General features: G+C 43.1%; 1 protein-coding gene across 2 annotated transcripts; it reads right to left on the reverse strand.

The window, feature by feature from the left end:
- Positions 1 to 709: 709 nt before the first annotated feature.
- Positions 710 to 18116, reverse strand: MAT2B (methionine adenosyltransferase 2B). 2 transcript variants are annotated; one of them, XM_040984505.1, is made up of 7 exons: positions 17998 to 18116; positions 10989 to 11183; positions 7230 to 7344; positions 6893 to 7045; positions 3932 to 4125; positions 2230 to 2343; positions 710 to 1866 (listed from the first exon to the last, which is right to left on the reverse strand). In XM_040984505.1, exons 1-7 carry the CDS (start codon positions 18025 to 18027, stop codon positions 1696 to 1698), a joined length of 972 nt encoding a protein of 323 aa, XP_040840439.1. In that variant the 5' UTR covers positions 18028 to 18116; the 3' UTR covers positions 710 to 1695. The 2 variants fall into 2 exon arrangements, with proteins under 2 accessions (XP_040840439.1, XP_040840343.1); XM_040984409.1 differs by lacking the exon at positions 17998 to 18116 and adding an exon at positions 16148 to 16315.
- Positions 18117 to 19552: the final 1436 nt, after the last annotated feature.

The following is a 19552-nucleotide window of genomic DNA, read 5'->3' on the forward strand; positions in this document are numbered from 1 at the left end:
GGAGACTGGATAGAGTTCCCAGTTTCTGTCTTTTACCCAGCATGGTCACACAGTGAACCAAGAAATGGGATCAATCTGTCTACACCCTCAAGATCAAAGATAAATGGATTATCTTGTGATTTAGCAGCAAAACAGATGAGCAGAGTTCAACTTCTATAAATTCTTCAGTGGGGCCTGGCATGATAGCCTAGTGGCCAAAGTCCTCACCTTGCGTGGGCTGGCTGGGATTCCATACAGGTGCCAGTTCATGTCCCAGCAGCTCCACTTCCCAGCCAGCTCCCTGCTTGTGGCCTGGGAAAGCAGTCAGGAATGGCCCTAAGGGCAACCTGCATTCATGTGCAAGACCTGGAAGAAGTTCCTGGCTCCCTGGCTCCTGGTTTTGGCTCTGCCCAGCTCTGGCCATTTTGGCCACTTGGGGAGTAAACCAGTGGAAAGATCTTTCTTCTCTCTATAAATCTCACTTTCCAAGAAAAAAAATCTTAAAAAAACAAAAACACCACCCCACAATCCATTAGTGGACCTAGGGTAGGACTCCTATCAGTAAAATATCAGCTATTAATTTTAAAGCATGCAGTTTGAGAACACTGCTTCAAACAACCCACTCTACCTTCATGGCTTCCTTACTAATGACTTAATATCACTGAAAACTGCAGAGTAAATAACACATTCAAGTATTACACATTCTTCAGGAATATTGTATGTAAATATATAACAAGACTATATATTTATTTTCATTACAATCAGAAGCAATCAGTTGGCACAAGCAGATACAGTACCTATAATATTCTACATCTCAAGTCTGGGAGCTGGGGGGAGATTCACAGGTTTGCATTTATTGTGGCATTCTGTATCTCAATATATCAATTATATTCTTCTATATGCATTAGATGTTACATAAGAATGCAAAGTTAAACCAACAGGAGGTTAGTATAGATATTTGGTCCTTACATTCAAAAAAGAAAATACAAGAAAACTAAGCATTACATGCCAGCAGTACATATTTATTATTTATGAAATTTCATGTCAAAGGACTTACATGGCCCAATAGCATTAGAATAATCACATGTATGAAGTATTACTTAGCAACATGGAGTGAAAAGGAAAGTTAGACATTTATATTTAAAACTTACACACACTCTCCCATGTGCTCATCATACACTGCTGCAACAGCAGGAGGCATCGAGTGGTAGTTCCGATATACATTACACATCGAAATATCTCAAGCATAAAAACCATACTCAGGTTGCAAAAATAAAGTTTCTTTCTTCAAACATTTTGATCTGAGCTCAAGCAAAAATAATAATAATGAACACCAATGATTCTCATACTATTTTATACACTTTAAAACAATTATCAGAATAAGGTCAACAGTTATGGAAAACCTCAAAGTAGGTTACAGGAGTGAATGTATTTTACTGAAGTCAAAAAAAAAAGTCTACAGATGTTTCGCCCTGGCTCTCCTAATTCACGACACTAAAGCTGAAGGTTAAGCCGGAATACAACGGTGCAGAGGACAGGTATCCCTGCAGACACAGCAGCGCTGCCCTTCAGGTTCTTTAGATAATTTCACTAGTGCAAGAGCATCTTTTACCTGAAAGATCATTACGAGTCACAATTAGAGTACTCATACAAAACTATTTCCTTTATTCTTTACAAAGTGCCACATAAAAACAACAAAAAAATGTAACACCGAAACTAATGAAAAACCGTCTGTCTCCATCTCTTGTCAATGAGAAAAGGCCAAAGCGATTCTTTGATTCCAATTCGAAATGGTGTCCGCTGTCCAATGCCCAAGGTCTCCAATTTGGAGCAGTCAAGCTGAGCGTTTCTTGGACGTTGTGCTCCTAAGACGGGGCTGTCAGTAATCTTTAAAAGAAAAACAAACACAATCCAACATAAATGAAGGTTTTACATTCTTGAGAATTGTATACTCTCCACTTCACTTTTTCATGCAAGATATCCAAATTGAACTGTCACAGAAAAATATAAACAAGACGTCTACCACAATCAACACATACTTTCCTTCTATAAATTTCATCAATAATCATGGGCTTTCTGAGAGATTACTGAGAAAGAAAAAAGAACACTGCCCACTTCCAAATACAAAGTTCACTCTGATGTGTACTCAGAAATCAGGTTAAACAACACCTCCAACACAAGAAAACATCATCGGTGACACACAATGCCATGACGGAGCTGGACTGAGGATTCTAGCTGCCATGTACTCACAGGTCTTAAGTGGCTGCTGGGGAGGTTGAAGGCATCTGCAATCGCACACGCCATTTCATACTTAGTCATCTGCTCATTGCCAGACCAGTGAAAGGTTCCTTTAATTGATGGATCCTGAGAATAATGAAATAAAAACTCAAAATAGTTTCAACCATTTGAGGAGCAGAATCAGAGGGCTAGCAAAAGAAACACATTTAAAAGTTCTAGGGGCCCGGAGTGGTGGCATAGTAGTTGAGGTTCTAGCCTTAAGACATGCCAGGATTCCATATGAGCGCCATTCTGATCCTGGCAGCTCCACTTCCCATCCAGCTCCCTGCTTGTGGCCTGGGAAAGCAGTCGAGGACAGCCCAAAGACTTGGGACTCTGCACCCGCGTGAGAGACCTGGAGGAAGTTCCTGGCTCCAGGCTTTGGATCGGCACAGCACTGGCTGTTGCAGTCACTTGGGGAGTGAATCATCGGATGGAGGACCTTCTTCTCTGCCTCTCCTCCTCTCTGTGTATCTGACTTTGTAGTAAAAATAAACACTCCTTAAAAATAAATAAAAGCTCTAGGAAGTAAAATGCAAACTTCCTTTTCCGGAACGCTTTCCACAAGAAACTTAAATTTGTTTAAGTAGTTTAATTTGTTTAAGTAGTAGACCCAGGTGTCTCAGACAGGCCAAAAGTCCACCTTGCAGATGGCAAACTCCAGCATTCAGTCTTAAGGACCTTCTCAAGTAAGTAAATCCAAATATCCCAATTTCGCTTAATTTGTAAGAATCCTAGAGGCGAACAGAATTTCTCATAGAAACGTAGGGCAAGGTAAAGAAGGATTTTAATTATTTAATACAACTAAAAACAAAATGCTACCCATTTTTAAAGTGAGCTAAACATTATTAAATATTATCATAGCATATATTGGATATAAATTTTAAAAGGGGTTATACTATTACTGATACTCCAATTGAATCTCCTTCACTTCAGAATCAACTTTTTTTTTTAAAGATTTATTTATTTTTATTACAAAGTCAGATATAAAGAGAAGAGGAGAGACAGAGAGGAAGATCTTCTGACCGATGATTCACTCCCCAAGTGAGCCGCAACGGCCAGTGCTGCACCGATCCAAAGCCAGGAGCCAGGAGCCTCTTCCAGGTCCCCCACACGGTTTCAGGGTCCCAAGGCTTTGGGCCGTCCTCAACTGCTTTCCCAGGCCACAAGCAGGGAGCTGGCTGGGAAGTGGAGCTGCTGGGATTAGAACCTGCGCCATATGGGATCCTGGCGCGTTCAAGGTGAGGATGTTAGCCACTAGGCCATGCTACCAGGCCCAGAATCAATTTTTTCAAATGTTTAATTCAAATTCAAATTCAAATTGATGCTTCCTTGGCATCAATTTCTCAAAAGACATTAGGCGATTATTTTGTTAGTCATAAGAAAAAAAATATAGAATTTCTTTCACTTTGCAATGAAAGAAATGATTGTGTCTACAGTAAGTTAGGAATAAATTTCCATGGAAGAACATAATATTTTTCAGTTTACATAAATATAGCCTACAATTTTTGTTTGTTCTATGGGTTTTATAAAAGTAGTTCCAACTTTCACTGGCTGAGAACCCAAGTTGAGCTATGACATTTAAATTACGCTGTGGGGCAGGGGGAAGTAGGCTAGACAGAGGCCTGCCAGCAAAGTGAAGTCAAGCGACCTTTCTTCTTCCAAAGTCTCTTACCAGCATTCTCTTTTCTGCCAGCTGTCGGCATACGGTGGCTACATCTTTGACATGTGTGGGGAACCTCTGCTGCCAGTGGTCCATATTGGCTGACTTATTGCTGAACTGCACTTTATCGAACATAACAGTCACGGCACTTTCTTCAAGCTTTTCAACCTCACCATATAAAATTGGAATCCTCAAGACAGCAGCTCCTAGAGATGAACAGAAGTAGGTAACAAAGCTCACTGGTTCTTAAGGTTTGAAAACAGAAAAGTTTAACACTATCTAAGGAGACCCCTTGCACATGATTAAAAGTAACTGACATAGCTTACCTTCAATACTGATTTAATAAATATGATGCTGTATATTTTTAAATGTCTTTTCATTCAGATTGCATCTAATTTCTCTATTGTCAGAATAATTACAAAACAAAATATCTCATGGCAAATAAATACAAATAAGCCTTGACTAAATGCTCATTAAAAAATAAATGCAATACAGGAAATTTCTGGAGCAAGTAGGACAATTCCTACTAGACTTTATTATTCTGTATTACACTGTTGTACTCAAATTTATGTCAAATTTCCAAGTTTGAAAACTGCACCAAACGTAGAGAACAATCTTTTGTTGGGGTCGACTTCTGCATACTGGATTAAGCCGACGCTGGTGAAGCCAGCATCCCACATAGCCAATGAGTCCAAGTCCTGGCTGCTTCATTTCTGATTCAGCTCCCTGCTAATGGCCTGGGAAAGTAAAAATGGATGTCCCAATGTTTACGCAGACTTCACACATGTGGGAGTCTTGGAAGAAGCTCCTGGCTTCTGCATGACCCAGCTCTAGCCATTATAGCCATTTGGGAGTGAACCAGTGAATGAAGATCTATCTCTGATTTTTCAAGTAAGTAAAACAAATCTTAGAAAAAAAAAATCTATGAATGAAATCCATCAATGACTTCAGTAAATTTTGGCAAAAATTAATCACTGGTGGAGCTAACTGCTCTCACTATTGTAATTGCTGATTTAAAATTTTTGAAGTCTTTAGATTTTATGGTGGTACTTGATGAGGGTTACTACAGATTTTAGGTAACTAACATTTTAACTGAAAGCCAGTCTTTGAATATTAAAATCAATTAGTAAACAAATTGCTATGGTTTGTACAGGATCTGTGAGCCCTACAAAGCTTCGTGTGATTAAATTTAATCCCAGCAGTGAGAGATTCAGGGTGGAAACTGAACCTATACATGGTGATTAGAGATAGGGCCCTTGGGAGATAATCAAGATAACGTCATCAGAGTAATCCCCTCAATGAGCAATGACAGCTTTCTAAGAGACCACAGACACAACCAAGCTGCCTGCCTTTGCTATGGGATATCAGGTACCAACTCAGGGCTCTGCTAACAGAAGGTGTTATTCACTAGAAGCAGCCCTGACCTTGGATCTCCAACTCTGAGCCAAAACGAACTTTTCTTTTTAAAGATTTATTTTATTTGTACTGCAAAGTCAGATATACAGAGAGGAGGAGAGACAGAGAAGAGGATCTTCAGTCTGTTGACTGACTCTCCAAGTGGCCACAATGGCCGAAACTGAGCTGATCTGAAGCCAGGAGCCAGGAGCTTTCCCATGTCCCCCATGTTGGTACAGGGTCCCAAGGCTTTGGGCCTTCCTCAACTGCTTTCCCAGGCCACAAGCAGGGAGCTGGATGGGAAGTGGGACTGCTGGGATTAGAACTGGCATCCATATGGGATCCGGGTGTGTTCAAGGCGAGGACTTTAGCCACTATGTTATGGCGCCAGGCCCAAAACAAACTTCTTTAAAGTTACCTAGTCTTTACACAGTATTCAGTTACTTGTAAGATAAAATGGACTTAATACAGGATGTAAGTGTTCCCATGGTTTGAATGTTCTGGCCTCTTCAACAACTCACTTTGAAACTCTGATCCCCAATGCAACGGAACTGTAAAGTAGAGCCTTTTAGGATCGTAAGGATTCTGACTCAATGAATCCCTGTCTTTATAAAGGGGCTTGATGGGGGCTCACCCCTTTTCTGCTCTTCTGCTATGTAGGGATCCAGTATTACTCCCTCTGGAGGATGCAGACTGCACCGACCAGATGCTAGAAACTTGACCTTAAACTTTCTAATTCTAAAACTGTGAAAAGTCAATTTCCATTCTTTACAAATGTGCAACCGCCCTTATTCTGCTACACCTGAACAACAGCAAACTAAGATATGGATACAGTCAAGGGTAATTTAAGGATTAATTTATACTCCCCCAAAAACAAAAAAAATCAAGTAACAAGAAAAGGTGTCCAACAGTTTTTGAAGGACACGATACAGTCTGGGGCAGGAGTGGGGAACCCTCTTGCTTCCAACGGCCATGCCATACAAAACTATCAGCTTAAAAATTACCTTTTGTGGGCAGCACTGCTGCTTAGCAGGTGAAGTTGCCATGGCACCAGCATTTGCCAATCCTGCTAACGTGACTGGAAAAGCAGCAGAGAATGGCCCAACTTGGCCCACTGCAACCACACGGTAGACCCAGAAGACGCCCCTGGCTTCAGCTTCAGCTGGTCCATGCCAGATACTGCACCCCTTTGGAGCGTGAACTGACATTTGGAAAACCTCTCAATCTGTCATTTCAGAGAACTGTAATTCTTTATAATTTTTAATTTCTTTTAAAAACTATTTTACATGTGTACCCTTTGCACACAAACACATGAAGGAAAAACCCATACATAGAATACCCCAATCTAACAGAAATGATGCTCTTCTGATCTTTCAAGATATAAATTTGTCCTATATGATCTTTTCTCTACAAAGTTGTGTATATATGTGTGTATAAAGGCAGTGGAGAAAATCCAGAAGTTATCCTGAAGGATTCTCTAAATTCTTATACTACACCGTATTTTTTCTTTACTGATGTACAGTCATTAATTTATTAAAAATGTATGAACTAAAAGTGGCTAAAGAAATTATGTCTTACCTAAATTATTCTCCAGTACAGCCTTTTCTCCTTCTAATTTTGTTTTGCCATAAAGATTCAGGGGAGCTGGCATATCTTCCTCTCTATAAGGTGGATTTGTTCCATCAAATACATAATCTGAGCTAATGTAGATGAGAAATGCTCCAACTGCAGCTACAATAACAGAAAAAACAGGAGACAAATTTATTAAATTTTTATAAGGCATTACTATCCAGTTGAATTTACAATGATTTGTGCTTTGTGAAACATAAAAGCAAATCTGACAAATGATCCATTAAACTTGAGGAAATAAGTGATCATTTGACATTTTATGAAGACTTAACAAAGTAATTATTACCTGCTTCCTTTGCTAAATTCCCAGAAGCATTCACATTAAGTTGCGAAGCAGCATCTGGCTCATTTTCTACAACATCTGGTCTTCTCTCTGCTGCACAGTGCACTATGACATGAGGCTAGAAGTTAAACAAGGTATGTTTTTAATAGAAATTAGAACAAAACACAGAATTACAACTTTTCTACAGTGCACAGAGACAAGGCTCATTAAATCAATACTCCTTCGGCTACGAATAAATCAATATTATTTTAAACACCACTCCCCAATGTATGAACAACCTTAAAATACATACATAATACCTGAAAAGCAAAGAGTAATTCGTATTTCCTAGACAAAATAAGAAGGAAAAAAACATGCCAACAACTATGTTTATAAAATAAAGTTAACTTTGTTCCCTAATCTGGATGGGAGAAAAGCTACTCTTCACAGGATTAACAAAATAAATAAACCTGTTTCAGGCTTAACACTTCATTTTTAAATTGAACTGATAAGTCTACATCTTACCTGATCATTTAAAGCAAATCAACAACCTATAAAAATCACTTCCCCATTTGAGCATTCAGGATGCCACCTACCACAGGTACTGCAGAAAAGTAAGGATTTCATAGTCTAGTAGGAAAGATATGTAAGGAGATGGTTTCAATATAAAGTGACAGACACCAAACAGAATACAACAGTTCCTTCAAATGGAAAATGCATTTCACTCTCACAGACAGGAACTAGTACTGACTTCGGCAGCACATACTCTAAAACTGGAACAACAGGAACTAAAATTCTGGAAGGTCTCCGCAATGTAATGAGCAGACTGTTTCCTCATTCTCAATCACCATTTAGGGAAGCTGAAGTGTTGTTTTAAAACATGAAAATGGTTACCCTGTGGCACTTCTTAAAATGTAGCATTTACTAGAAACTTGTGACAGGCGTCTGGACTTGCAGTTAAGCCCCACGTAGGGAAGTCCACACTCCGGGAAGTCCACACTCCGTGTCCCAGTGCCAGGGTTTTACCTCTGCCTCCTTAATTTCAGTTTTGTGAGGCAGCAAGTGACAGCTCCAGTGGGTCTGCCTTGCACATACATGGAAACCTGGACTGTTCTGGGCTCCACAACTCCATCTAGCTCAACCTAAGATGTCCCTAGCACTTGGGGAATGAACCAACTGATCAAAGTTTTCTGTTGTGTTTCCTTTTCACTCTCTCAAACATACATTTTTTAAAATCTTCTCAAATCTTTGGGAGGCCTGAGAACAAGTTTCCCAAGTGATTATCATGCAGCTGTTCCCTGAACTACACTTAGAGAAAGAATACGGAAGCCCGGCACAATGGCCAATCCTCCACCTACACGTAGTGGCATCCCATAATGACATCAGTTTGTGCCCCATCCAGCTCCCTGCTTCTAGCCTGGGAAAGCAATTGGAGGATGGCTGCTGAAGTCCTTGGAACCCTGAACCCAAGTGTGAGATGTGTAAAAATCTCCAGGACACAGACCCGCTCAGCTCTGGTTGCTGCGGTCATTTGAGGAATGACACAGTGGATAGATCTTTCTGTCTGTCTGTCCATCTCTCTGTAAATCTGCCTTTCAAATCATAACAACAGTCAAAATAAAGCTCTCTAGATTTGATCAAAGAACAAACCTTAGTTTTTTCTATAACCTTCCTGTGGCCACGGACAACTCACTTAAAGCACTAGAAGCCTGCTTTCTCAGTTCTAAATGAGAAATGATAATATAAAAAAAATTCTAAAAAAAGAAATTATAATATATTCTTTATATTGTAGACTTCATAGAACATACGCAAAACATTTTCACAGCAAACAGCACTGAGGACTGGTTCGGGGGTGCGCTGACAGGGCTAGACTCCAGCACCCACTGGTGCTCTTGAGAACTGGCGTACATCCGGCACAGGTTGAGAGTGAACCAGGTAGGACCAGTTCACATCACCTGCTGGCAAATCTGAACACCAGAATGGAGTGTGGCTCAGGCCAGGTTCAGTTGCAACAAATGCCAGTTCACATGAGGGCCGGGACCAGGGACCAGCCGGACTGAACTAGGCTATAACCCCAACCAGCATGAGCTGGAATTGAGGAAAGGTCAGCCCCAGAGAGGCTACAGCACCCACTGGCAAATGCCAAGGTGAGGCGGGCCATGCTAGATTGGGCTACAGCACCCAACCAACACACATGGAACTCAGTGGGGGTGAGGGTGAAGCCAGTAGAGGGGATGTGTAAGACTCTCCTGCTGGACCCTCACTCCTACTGGATAGTGTGAGTTGGGATGGGGGCAGACCAGGCTGGGAAGGGTTACAACACCTGTTGGCCTCATCATGTGAGCTGGATGAGGGAAAAGCCAGGGTTGGTTGACTGTTCCTACTGGTGCATGCATAAGCCAGAGTGGATGTGGGTTGGTTAGGCTTTGCCGCAGCATCAGCTAGCAAATGTTGGCATGGAGGGCTAATTCTGTCAAGTTAACCTTCCAAACCACCTGAAAAATGCAGGATCTGGGAGTGGGAATGGGCCCAGTAGGGAAACAGTGGACACCTCCTTCCTGGGTTGCCACTCTGACTGGTGAGCTTGAGAACAGGACTGGAATGGGAATGGCTACACAGTGGCACCTGACAACACATATGTGGGCTGGACAGTGCGGCTGGGTGGGTTCAACTAGCCTTCATCCCCACTGACCTGTATCAGAGCTGAATGGGATGTGGGACAGACAGAACCAATCTGTTGTACATACTGCCAAGCACAGGAACCTGGGCAGGAGGCGGGCTTGGTGGGGGTCATTGTAGGTCACTCAGACTAGACTGCAGCTGCCACTGGTTTGTGTAAGGGCCAAGTGTGTGGTGGGCAGGATGGAGCTCAACTGCAACCCCCACTGGTTTGCACAGAAGACAGGGCTGGAGACAACTGACCCAGCAATTACAACACTGTGTGTGTAGGCCGATTTGGGTGACAAACTGTGTTGGACCCTGTATGGGATGCACACACAAGAATCAGGTCTAGGATCACTTCAGACACAGTTTCTTTGGGGGATCCCCCCAACTAAACTGCTGGACTCAGAACCCCAACCATGAAGAGAATTACAGGTTCCATGGTCTGACAGTGGAGTGCATGTGTCAGAGCTGGGCGTCCTCAGTGGCTTAGAGCAGTGGACAGCTTATCCAGGTGCACATGGAGGATAAGGCAGGACACTGGAGCCTGCAGAGGACACCTGGTACCACAAGAGAGGACAGAGAACAAAAGAAATTGATCAACTACCCCAGCCAAGTGTTGGCAGTGAACATCTGGGCAAACGGAGACTCCAGGGTGAACTATGTCATCCAGTGGGTGGCTGTCCTCCCTCCCAGGGTGCAGAGGCTTTTGGGAGGCTGGATGTGGCTTCTCTGCTTGCCACCGTCACTTCCCCCAGGTATGGAGGGGAAAAAAAAAAGAGAGAGAATGTGCAAATGGTTATTTTACCCCCTTCCTGTAGTCTTGACCTTTATCATCCTAACCAACTATCTATCATCAAAACTACATTTAAAAAAAAATAAAAAATAATAGTACTGATAAGGCACTCCAGAAACCTTTGTATAATTCATATTTTTATCTTTATCAACATATAACTCAATCTAATTACATGCGCCTTGCCATATTAACAGAGAGCATATTACATATTGTTAAGTGTTCAATGGTTAAAGCTTTCAAGTACGTGAAATTAAGACATGTTCTGCTCCAATGCACCAATTCTTAAAACAGTTCGTATATAACAAAAGGAACAGACTAAACTGTACCTGGAACTCATGAATGATGTGATGAACTGCATCAGAATCCAACAGATTAACTTGTTCAAATTTTGGTCTTGCTCTTCGAAAACCACAGCCAACGGCATGCCAGTTATTCTGCTGAAATTCTTTGTGTACAGCTCTGCCAAGAAGCCCAGTGGCACCAGTGACCAGAACACGCCTATTGGGGATATTAACTTCCTCCTAAAAGGTAGGGCAAAGAAGAATCGTTTACTTTGAAAATCAAGCTTTCACCATTGTTCGGTGAATTTGTCAAACATAAGCAGTTTGATGCATATTTAATATCTAAAGGCCAGTTCTAAAAATTTAACTGTATCAGCAAATACATTAAGTTTTATTAACCTTAGTGCTCCCCCCCCAAAAAAAACCTTAAGATGACACTCCAAGATCTGCATAGCTAGAATTGCATTTCCTATGTGGATAATGGAAAACAGTGTTTCTTATGACCGATGTCAGTCAAACAATACCAGTTATGCTATTCAATTTAAATATGTACAACTGGGGCTTGCATGTTGATTCACTGGCCAATCCTCCTTCAAGAGCCAGCATCCTACACGGGTACCGGTTCATGTCCCAGCTGCTCCACTTCCCTTCCAGCTCCCACTTCTGGCCTGGGAAAGCTGCAGAGAATGATCCAATGCCTTAGGACCCTGCACCTGCAAGAGAGAACCTGAAAGAAGCTCCTAACTATGGATGGGCTCAGCCATTTGGGGAGTGAGCCAGCAGACAGAAGATCTTTCTCCCTCTCTCTCCTTCTCTCTGTAAAATCTGCCTTCCCAATAAAAATAAATAAATCTTAAAAAAAAAAAAAAAAGCACAACTTCAGTTTTAACTTATTCTATGGTTTAAGTATTCCAGTTATATTTCCAATATCTTTTCTTGACATTTGTAGTCTTTAGCTTTTAATCTTATATTTTCTTTGAAATATCAATTTATCGTGTATTTACAGATCTGAGTAAGGGAATCAGTCAGCATTTCAAAGGAATTTAGGTAAGGAAAAATGATTCTGGTTCTAACCACACTAACATGTTTTCTAAATTTAACCAAAGTAATAAACTTTCCTGTGTTAACTCTAATTCACCTACATGTAATATTTAAAGCAGAGCTGAGAAGGAGAGGGTAAAAAACACTAAGTATTTTAAAATGATCTGTATGACTACTGAAAACAAAGAAAAATTACTTACAGAAATTAAGCATCCACCACTATCTAGGAAAGAGTTTAAATTGTGTAATATTTCCTTTTCTAGAAAGGATAATACCTTTGTCCCTTAAAAAGAAATGTTAAGTTTAAGCATTTGAAATTCACCAAGTGGGCCCGGCGTGATAGCGTAGTGGTTAAACTCCTTGCCTTACATGCTCTGGGATCCCATATGGTCACCAGTTCTAATTCTGGCAGCTCCACTTCCCATCCAGCTCCCTGCCTGTGGCCTGGGAAAGCAATGGAGGATGGACCAAGCCCTTGGGACTCTGCGCCCATGTGAGAGGCCCGGAGGAGGCTCCTGGCTCTGGCTTCCAATCAGCACAGCACCGGCTGTTGCACTCACTTGGGGAGTAAACCATCGGTCAGAAGATCTTCCTCTGTCTATCTTCCTCTCTGTAGATCCACCTTTCCAATAAACATAAGTAAATCTTAAAAAAAAAAAATTCACCAAGTGAATTCAACAGTGAATTACAATCCATACACATCATTGGCTCTGTAAAGTATGTCTTTCTCTCATTTTATTTTTGGTAATGATGTTTGCCACCACTACATCTTACAGAAAGAACCAATAGAAAATGCATATTGTGAAAAATTATGCCTGGTTTTCAAACTTTTTTTCACCAAGATAAACTTATGCTTAACCTTTTTCTAAATTAAAAAAAAAAAAAAAAAAAGGAAGTACTAACCAGTAGGCAGTTTGCCTACCTCCAACACTGAAGTTTTTGTTTCGCTTTTTGAATTATACAGAGAAAACGACAGAGCCCTTCCATAAATTGATTCACTACTCAAATTGGCCCCAAGGGCCAAGCGAAAGCCAGGTGCCCCAGGACCCCATCTTTGTCTTCCACATGCGTAGCAGAGCCTCAAGTATTCTGGCCATCTCCCACTGCTTTCCCAGGCACATGGCAGGGAGCTGGGTCAGAGGTGGAGCAGCCCAGACTCACACTGGCGCCCAGACTGTACGCTGGCATCTCAACTGGTGGCTTAACCCACTGCACCACACTGGTCCCCAACATTAAGTTTCCAGAAGATAAAGGTTCTGCTGGGAATACAAATACATTTCAGTTAAAATTGCTGGAGTTGTTGGTTCATAATCCATTTCTATATCCTTACACCCTGAAGTCATATGCAATATCCCAAGAATAGAATCTTAAGCAGTCAGATGAGACAATGCTGGTGATGTGTTTATTAAAGGAGCAGAGAGCTAAAGTACAAGGATTTACTGAAAAGGAAAGGATACTACACAAGCTTGTCTTTGAAAACTACCAAGCGTTATATAAACACACATCTGTACTTTTCATGATAAGAATAGCCTTGTTAAGGCTGTTCCACTCAGTTATTTTTAAAGTGAGGAATCTGAAGTCTAGATGTTAAAGATTTTGTCCACAATAAAAACACAGAAGTGAGAAGCCAAAACAAGATATTCAGTTTTCTTGCTTCTGGAGTAAGGTCAAACACAATAAAATTTATTTCAATCCTCTGATCTTAAATTTGGCTTGTTGAAATACTAAAATTTTAACTACTCTACCACTACAGTGAACTGAGAAACAACACCCCTTTTGATCTAGTAGCTTGTTGGTAAATGTTGTATGCAGACAAGATGATCAATGCTCTTCCATATTTCAAGTTTTATAATTCTAACATATTCCATGCTATCCTTACAATAAAGGGACTGGAAACGATGAGAAAACAGTTTCATCTTTGTGAGTTAACCAACTTTTCCTCAGGCCACCTTTTGTCATCCAAGTAAAAATGAGCAAAAACTTTTTCATTTTTCATTTTGATTTTAAGTTCACTGTGGCTGTGAAATATACATCATTTTAAGAGACGCCAAACAAAAATAAAAATGTTTCCTCCTACTTTTCAGCTTCGATTTGACCAGCATTCTACCCAAAGCGTTTTAAAGTACACTGTTTTGCTGAATTCTACATATTCTCTAGCAAGGAAACAATTCCTCTAAAAATCACTTTGGTCAAACATTCTGAAACTTGGTTTGGTCGTTCAAAACACAGGGGATATGCAAGCATTTCAACAGACTCAGAACAAAAAGCTGTCTAGGTCACACAAGGTATAATACAGCATTAAAAATGTTTGCCTGAACATTCCTCTTTTCTACTACATTACATATGTCCAACAAGTTTAAGGTACTTTAACTATACCTACCTCTGTTTGTAGAAACTCTTAGGTATACGGAATTCACCCACTTCAGGCAATCAGATTTGCAGGTACCAAAATTTTCCTGAACAATGCTGTATATGTAAATGAGCGGTTCTTACCGTGCTAGGCATGACACTGTACTCCTAAAGGCAATGGTAGGGAAACGCTGTCTAAACGATCCAACAGCCTTCTGGGACCGTGATTTACACTTTAGCTGATTAATTCATATCAAAACGTTCCAGTAGGGCCAGTGCTGCTAGCAGGTAAAAGCTGCAACAGGTGATGGCGGCATCCCACACGGACACCACTTCCCATCTCACATCCTCCACTTTCAATCTAGCTCCCTGCTAATGCCCTGGCAAAGCAGTGGAAGGCTGTACAAGTGTACGGGCACCTGTCACCCGTTGGAGAAGCCCAGACGAAGCTCCCGACTCTGGTCTGACCCAGCATAAACTTGCCATTGGGGCAATAAACCCCAAGGACCGAAGACAGTTGTCTCTCTCCTGCTCTGACTTTCAAATTATTCAGTTTATTACCTATCTGAGCTACAGTCAAGTTTTACAAACGTCCTAGAAGAATGAAATATCACTCTCACTTGGAAAGGGATATTGTTTAACTTTAGTAGCATATTTTCAGGTTTACTTATTTTTATTGTTAAGGCAGATTCACATAGAGAAGGAGAAACAGAAAGATCTTCCATCTGCTGGTTCACTCCCCAAGTGGCTGCAACCACTGCAGCTGAGCTGATTGGAAGCCAAGAGCTTTTTCCGGGTCTCCCACGTGGGTGCAAGCTCCCAAGTCTTTGGGCCGTTCTCAACTGCTTTCTCAGGACACAGGCTGGCAGCTGGATGGGAAGAGCAGCAGCCAGGGCACCCACATAGGATCACAGGGCTTGCAAGATGAGGATTTAGCCACTGAGCCGTTGTGCCCGGCCCTCAGCACTTTTTACAGCTAACAAAGTTTCACACTTCATTCATGGATCCTGCAACACTGATTCCCTCAGAGGTAGACCTGGACTTTTATCAACCTTCAGACTCCTTAACTACCTAGGTAGGTCTGGTTTAACTTCTGTCACCATACTGTAACGTACCACCACAGGATGCCTCCCCCAGCAGTTATTCTAAGAGTTCTCATTCTCAACAGCGAGTTTTCATTTCACAGGTTTTCAGTAGAATGTGCCCAAGAATTCAGTTCTATGATTTTTAACAAAAGAAAACATTAAAAGCCACTGTCACATTACTGAAATCCTGTACAAGTAGATCTCGATCTCTCTCTCTCTCTCTCTCAGCAACAACCAGGCATTTACATCAACAACATGAACTGGAACTGCGTGCAGCACTCATCTATCCTCCAAGACCCAAGACGATTTAAACACACTAAATCCACTAACTTTCTGAAAGCATAAAAAAAAACGCGTTATAAAAATCAACGCCCTCCAGTCCACAAGACGCACAGGGGTGGACCCCGACCAGGGCTGGTCCAGCCTTGCACGCAGGTGACACGGGTGCGGGACGTCCACCCCATAGCTTAACAGGGTCTCCCCCGACCCCCGGTTCTGATGCCCCGCACGCTCAGACACGGCTTCCTCCCACTCCCACCTCTCGGCCTCTCGCAGTGGGGTGCCAACCCAAGCGCATCCCCCCCGGGCACCGACCTCTCCCAGGAGCTGCCTCCCTCCCGCCAGACCCACAACAAAACAAGACTGCCTCCGGGTTTGAGAAGCGGCCGACAGACCCGCCGAGGTAAACACACCCGGCGGGGAGCTCGCACCGCCGCGCCGCCTCCTCACCTCCACCAGCCTGCAGCTCCCGGGCACGAAGTGAATGGAGAGCTCCTTCTGCCGCCCCACCATGCCCGCCGTCTTGAGGACGCCGCCCGAGCGGCCGCCGCCTCCCCGACAGCCGAGCGCCGCCGCCCGCCTCAGCTAGGCCCCAACCGACGCCCGCGCTCCACTTCCGGCTTCCTCCGCCACCGCCGCGCGCGCGGATTGGCCGCGCTCGGAAGGCGTCACCGAAAGGGGGCGGGCGCACGCGGGACGCGCCCCAGCCCACGCGCCGAGTCTTAAAGTGATAACACGGAACAAAGACGCGGACCTAAAGCGTGTCTCCCCTGCGTGCCCTTGCTTGTAATTCTCCTAGTTTTACTTTTTCAGTCTTAACGCAGAGCCTAAGAAGTCAATACAGGGTGAAACCCAAGAGTTTTAGGATTCGAGTTTTAGGCTTTTGAAAGAAATCAGACATTAAGTGTTGTCTGAGTCAGGAACTTATTTGCGCTTCTGTAATGTCTTTAAAAAAAAACACGTGTGAAACTTCAAAAATGTGACACCACTTTTAATTAATTTAAAAACGTGTTGGGGAGTGGACGATGAACGATCTGTGCACCTCTTCGGTGCCTTCTGGAGTTTAGTCTTGATTAGAAGGGGAACAGGCAGCAGAGCCAGGGACACCCCACGGGTTTTTAGGGGATTTCACTGCAGCCCCAGTTCCTCCACTGCCCGGGCCAGCTTCTCAAATCAAAGGAAATACTATCGAAAGTCGGGATCCAGAGCACTCAAACGATTGGGCCACAAGTACCCGGGGTGCCCGCGACTCTGATCCCGAAGACTCTGCAGGTTCCCCAAGGGCTGCCTTGCTCTGGTGTAGATCCCAGGATAACGAGTTTGAAACGTCGCCCACCAAAGGATTACCACTGGAATTTTGCTAAGCAGGCCTCGGGTTCCTCATCCCCGCATCATAAACCAAAAATGGGGTCGACTTTTTTATACTACGTCAGAGCTTGACTTTTCCTTGTTCCCCATCCCATCCAGGGAGAATTCAGTTCCTTCTTCGTGTAAATGCTTAAATTTTCATTGGAACTGGACTGGAGACAGCCTGAGGCAGCCGCTTTTTAATTTTATTTCAAATCAAGTCTTTGATGATCATAGATTTAGCATTATAATCAGCAGACAAGAAAGGGCATGGGGAAATGATGGGTGAGGGGGCAGACCCAACATCTCATTAATCCTCCTTTAAAAACTGGGGAACTCTATTTTTAGTTGTTTTTAGGGAAAAAAAACAAAGGTACTCCAAGCGTATAAGATTTAGTGACATAATTATCATTTTGATTCTCAGACAGCCTTGCCTTGAATGAGATTCAAAACCCACTTTGAGGCTTGCCATGTAGATGGGGTATGGTTCTAGGGGCATATGTTTGGATATGGTTTTTAATTATTTTCTTTTAACAAGGTCAGGGTTCCTGGGAATCAAAGCTCACCTGTGCAGACAGTATCCAACTTCCTGTGGTGGCTAAGTGTAGAGAGCTTACCCGGGAACTGAAAGTAACCTGAGCATGTCTAATTTAAACAAAGACAGGGCTGGAGTCCCCCTCTATCTGGAATCCTCATTTCTAGAGAACCTTCCAGTCCCTCATTGCATTTAATTTGGTAAATGGAGCTGTCGTTCTCGCCGGCATTCACGGAGACTTACCTGAGCCCTGCGCCCCCGGGAGCCCTGGGTCAAAACTACGCTTGGCTTGTTCTTTTGTGTCCTAAGGTTTTCTTTCTTTACACACCCGCTCTGCTTGTACCAAGTATTCGCGGGGAGGCTTTTTAAAGTTAATTCTCACTGCGACGTCTTCATTTTCTGCATTGCTCGCACTTACCTGTTCCATGGCCTCCGGCACTTCGGGCATTGTTCCAGAATTATTTCGGGGAAAACAGAACGGCGGCGGGTCTGCGCCTGGCTCTTTGTCTGCTCAGCCTGCAGAGAGCGCAGGCACGCCAGAACGGGAGGTGCAGCTTCACTTGGCCTTTCAAATTAGCATTTTGACTCCGGAATCTCACAGAGTTTTCCACAGCGCAGTAAACTGGCAGCTGATTCCCCCGCTGTAGTCTCGAAAACACCCAATGAGAAGTTCCGTGTTTAATTGCCAGCCAAGCCAGGCCGCAGGAAAACTACACGGTAGAACCAATTGTTTAAAAAGAAACAAAATCCCCAACTACTTCCTGGGAAGACTTGCTGCACTTTGCTTTTGCAGAACTTAAAGCAAAAGCCTACAGTTGGAAAGGACAGAACTGTTAGTTATTTAAAACAGTTCGAGTTCTAGCTCATACGATATTACGATACTTTACGCGGAGCTAATTCCCGCAACCTGGTTCTTTACTGTGAGCAGAAAACACCAGATGCAACAACATATCTTGGGAAGTTTATTCCAGCGGGGAAGGAACAGAGGAAGGGGGGGGGGGAAGGAGGCCAGAAGGAGGAGAGAGGGAAAGAGAAAGGAAGAAGAGGCCAAGAAGAGGAGAAAGAGCCGCACCTGGGGCCCTTTTTTGTCTGCCAGGTGTGGGGGGCGGGGATTCGGAGAGATTGAAGTCAAGGCCCCAGGTGATTGGTGCCTGCAGGTGAATGCCTGGGGATGATTGGTGAGTAGGCGGGTTTGGGGAAGGGGCTGGGAGATTGGGGGTGGGATTCCCAGGTGGAATGCCAGGTTACATCTGATTGGTGGATGGCTGGACTGGCGCGAATTCCGTGAGCTGTGAGGAAGAAGAAATGGCGCAGGGTCCAGGGTGGGATATTGGAATAAGTCCTTACAAGAACCTTGCAATTGATTCCTGTTCCAAAATGCCTTCATTTTATTCAATTAATTTCGCAACAGAACATGTTCAGTAAAATTCCCCAATACAAGTTGTCCCAGCCCACCCGGATCTTAAAATTAACTCTATCAAAGGACAGTAAAAGCTACTGGTGGCAAAAATACACAGCAATTGAACGGCAGCAAATCATTTCCACTAACATCGGCTGCTTTCTGATTGTGAATATGATGTAAATAGTTCTAAGTCTGGCCAAGCATTAAGAATTTCCAGATCATATACCTGGAAGCAGCTAAAATCCTCACCTTTCCCACACCAGGATCCCATATGGGCGCCGGTTCTAATCCCAGCAGCTCCATTCCAGTCCAGCTCCCTGCTTGTGGCCTGGGAAAGCAGTAGAGGATGGCCCAAAGCCTTGGGACCTTGTGCCCGTATGGGAGACCCAGAAGAGGCTCTGGGCTCCTGGCTTCAGATTGTCTCAGCTCCAGGCATTGCGCTCACTTGGGGAGTGAATCATTGGACAGAAGGTCTCTCTCTGTCTCTCCTCTCTGTATATCTGACTTTGCAATAAAAATAAATAATTTTTTAAACAAAAAAGAATTTCCAGGTCATACTTTACAAACCTAT

This window comes from Ochotona curzoniae, unplaced genomic scaffold (genome assembly GCF_017591425.1).
Source record: "Ochotona curzoniae isolate NIBS_2020 unplaced genomic scaffold, NIBS_Ocur_1.0 contig_1, whole genome shotgun sequence".
In the NCBI taxonomy this organism is placed as follows: Eukaryota; Metazoa; Chordata; class Mammalia; order Lagomorpha; family Ochotonidae; genus Ochotona; species Ochotona curzoniae.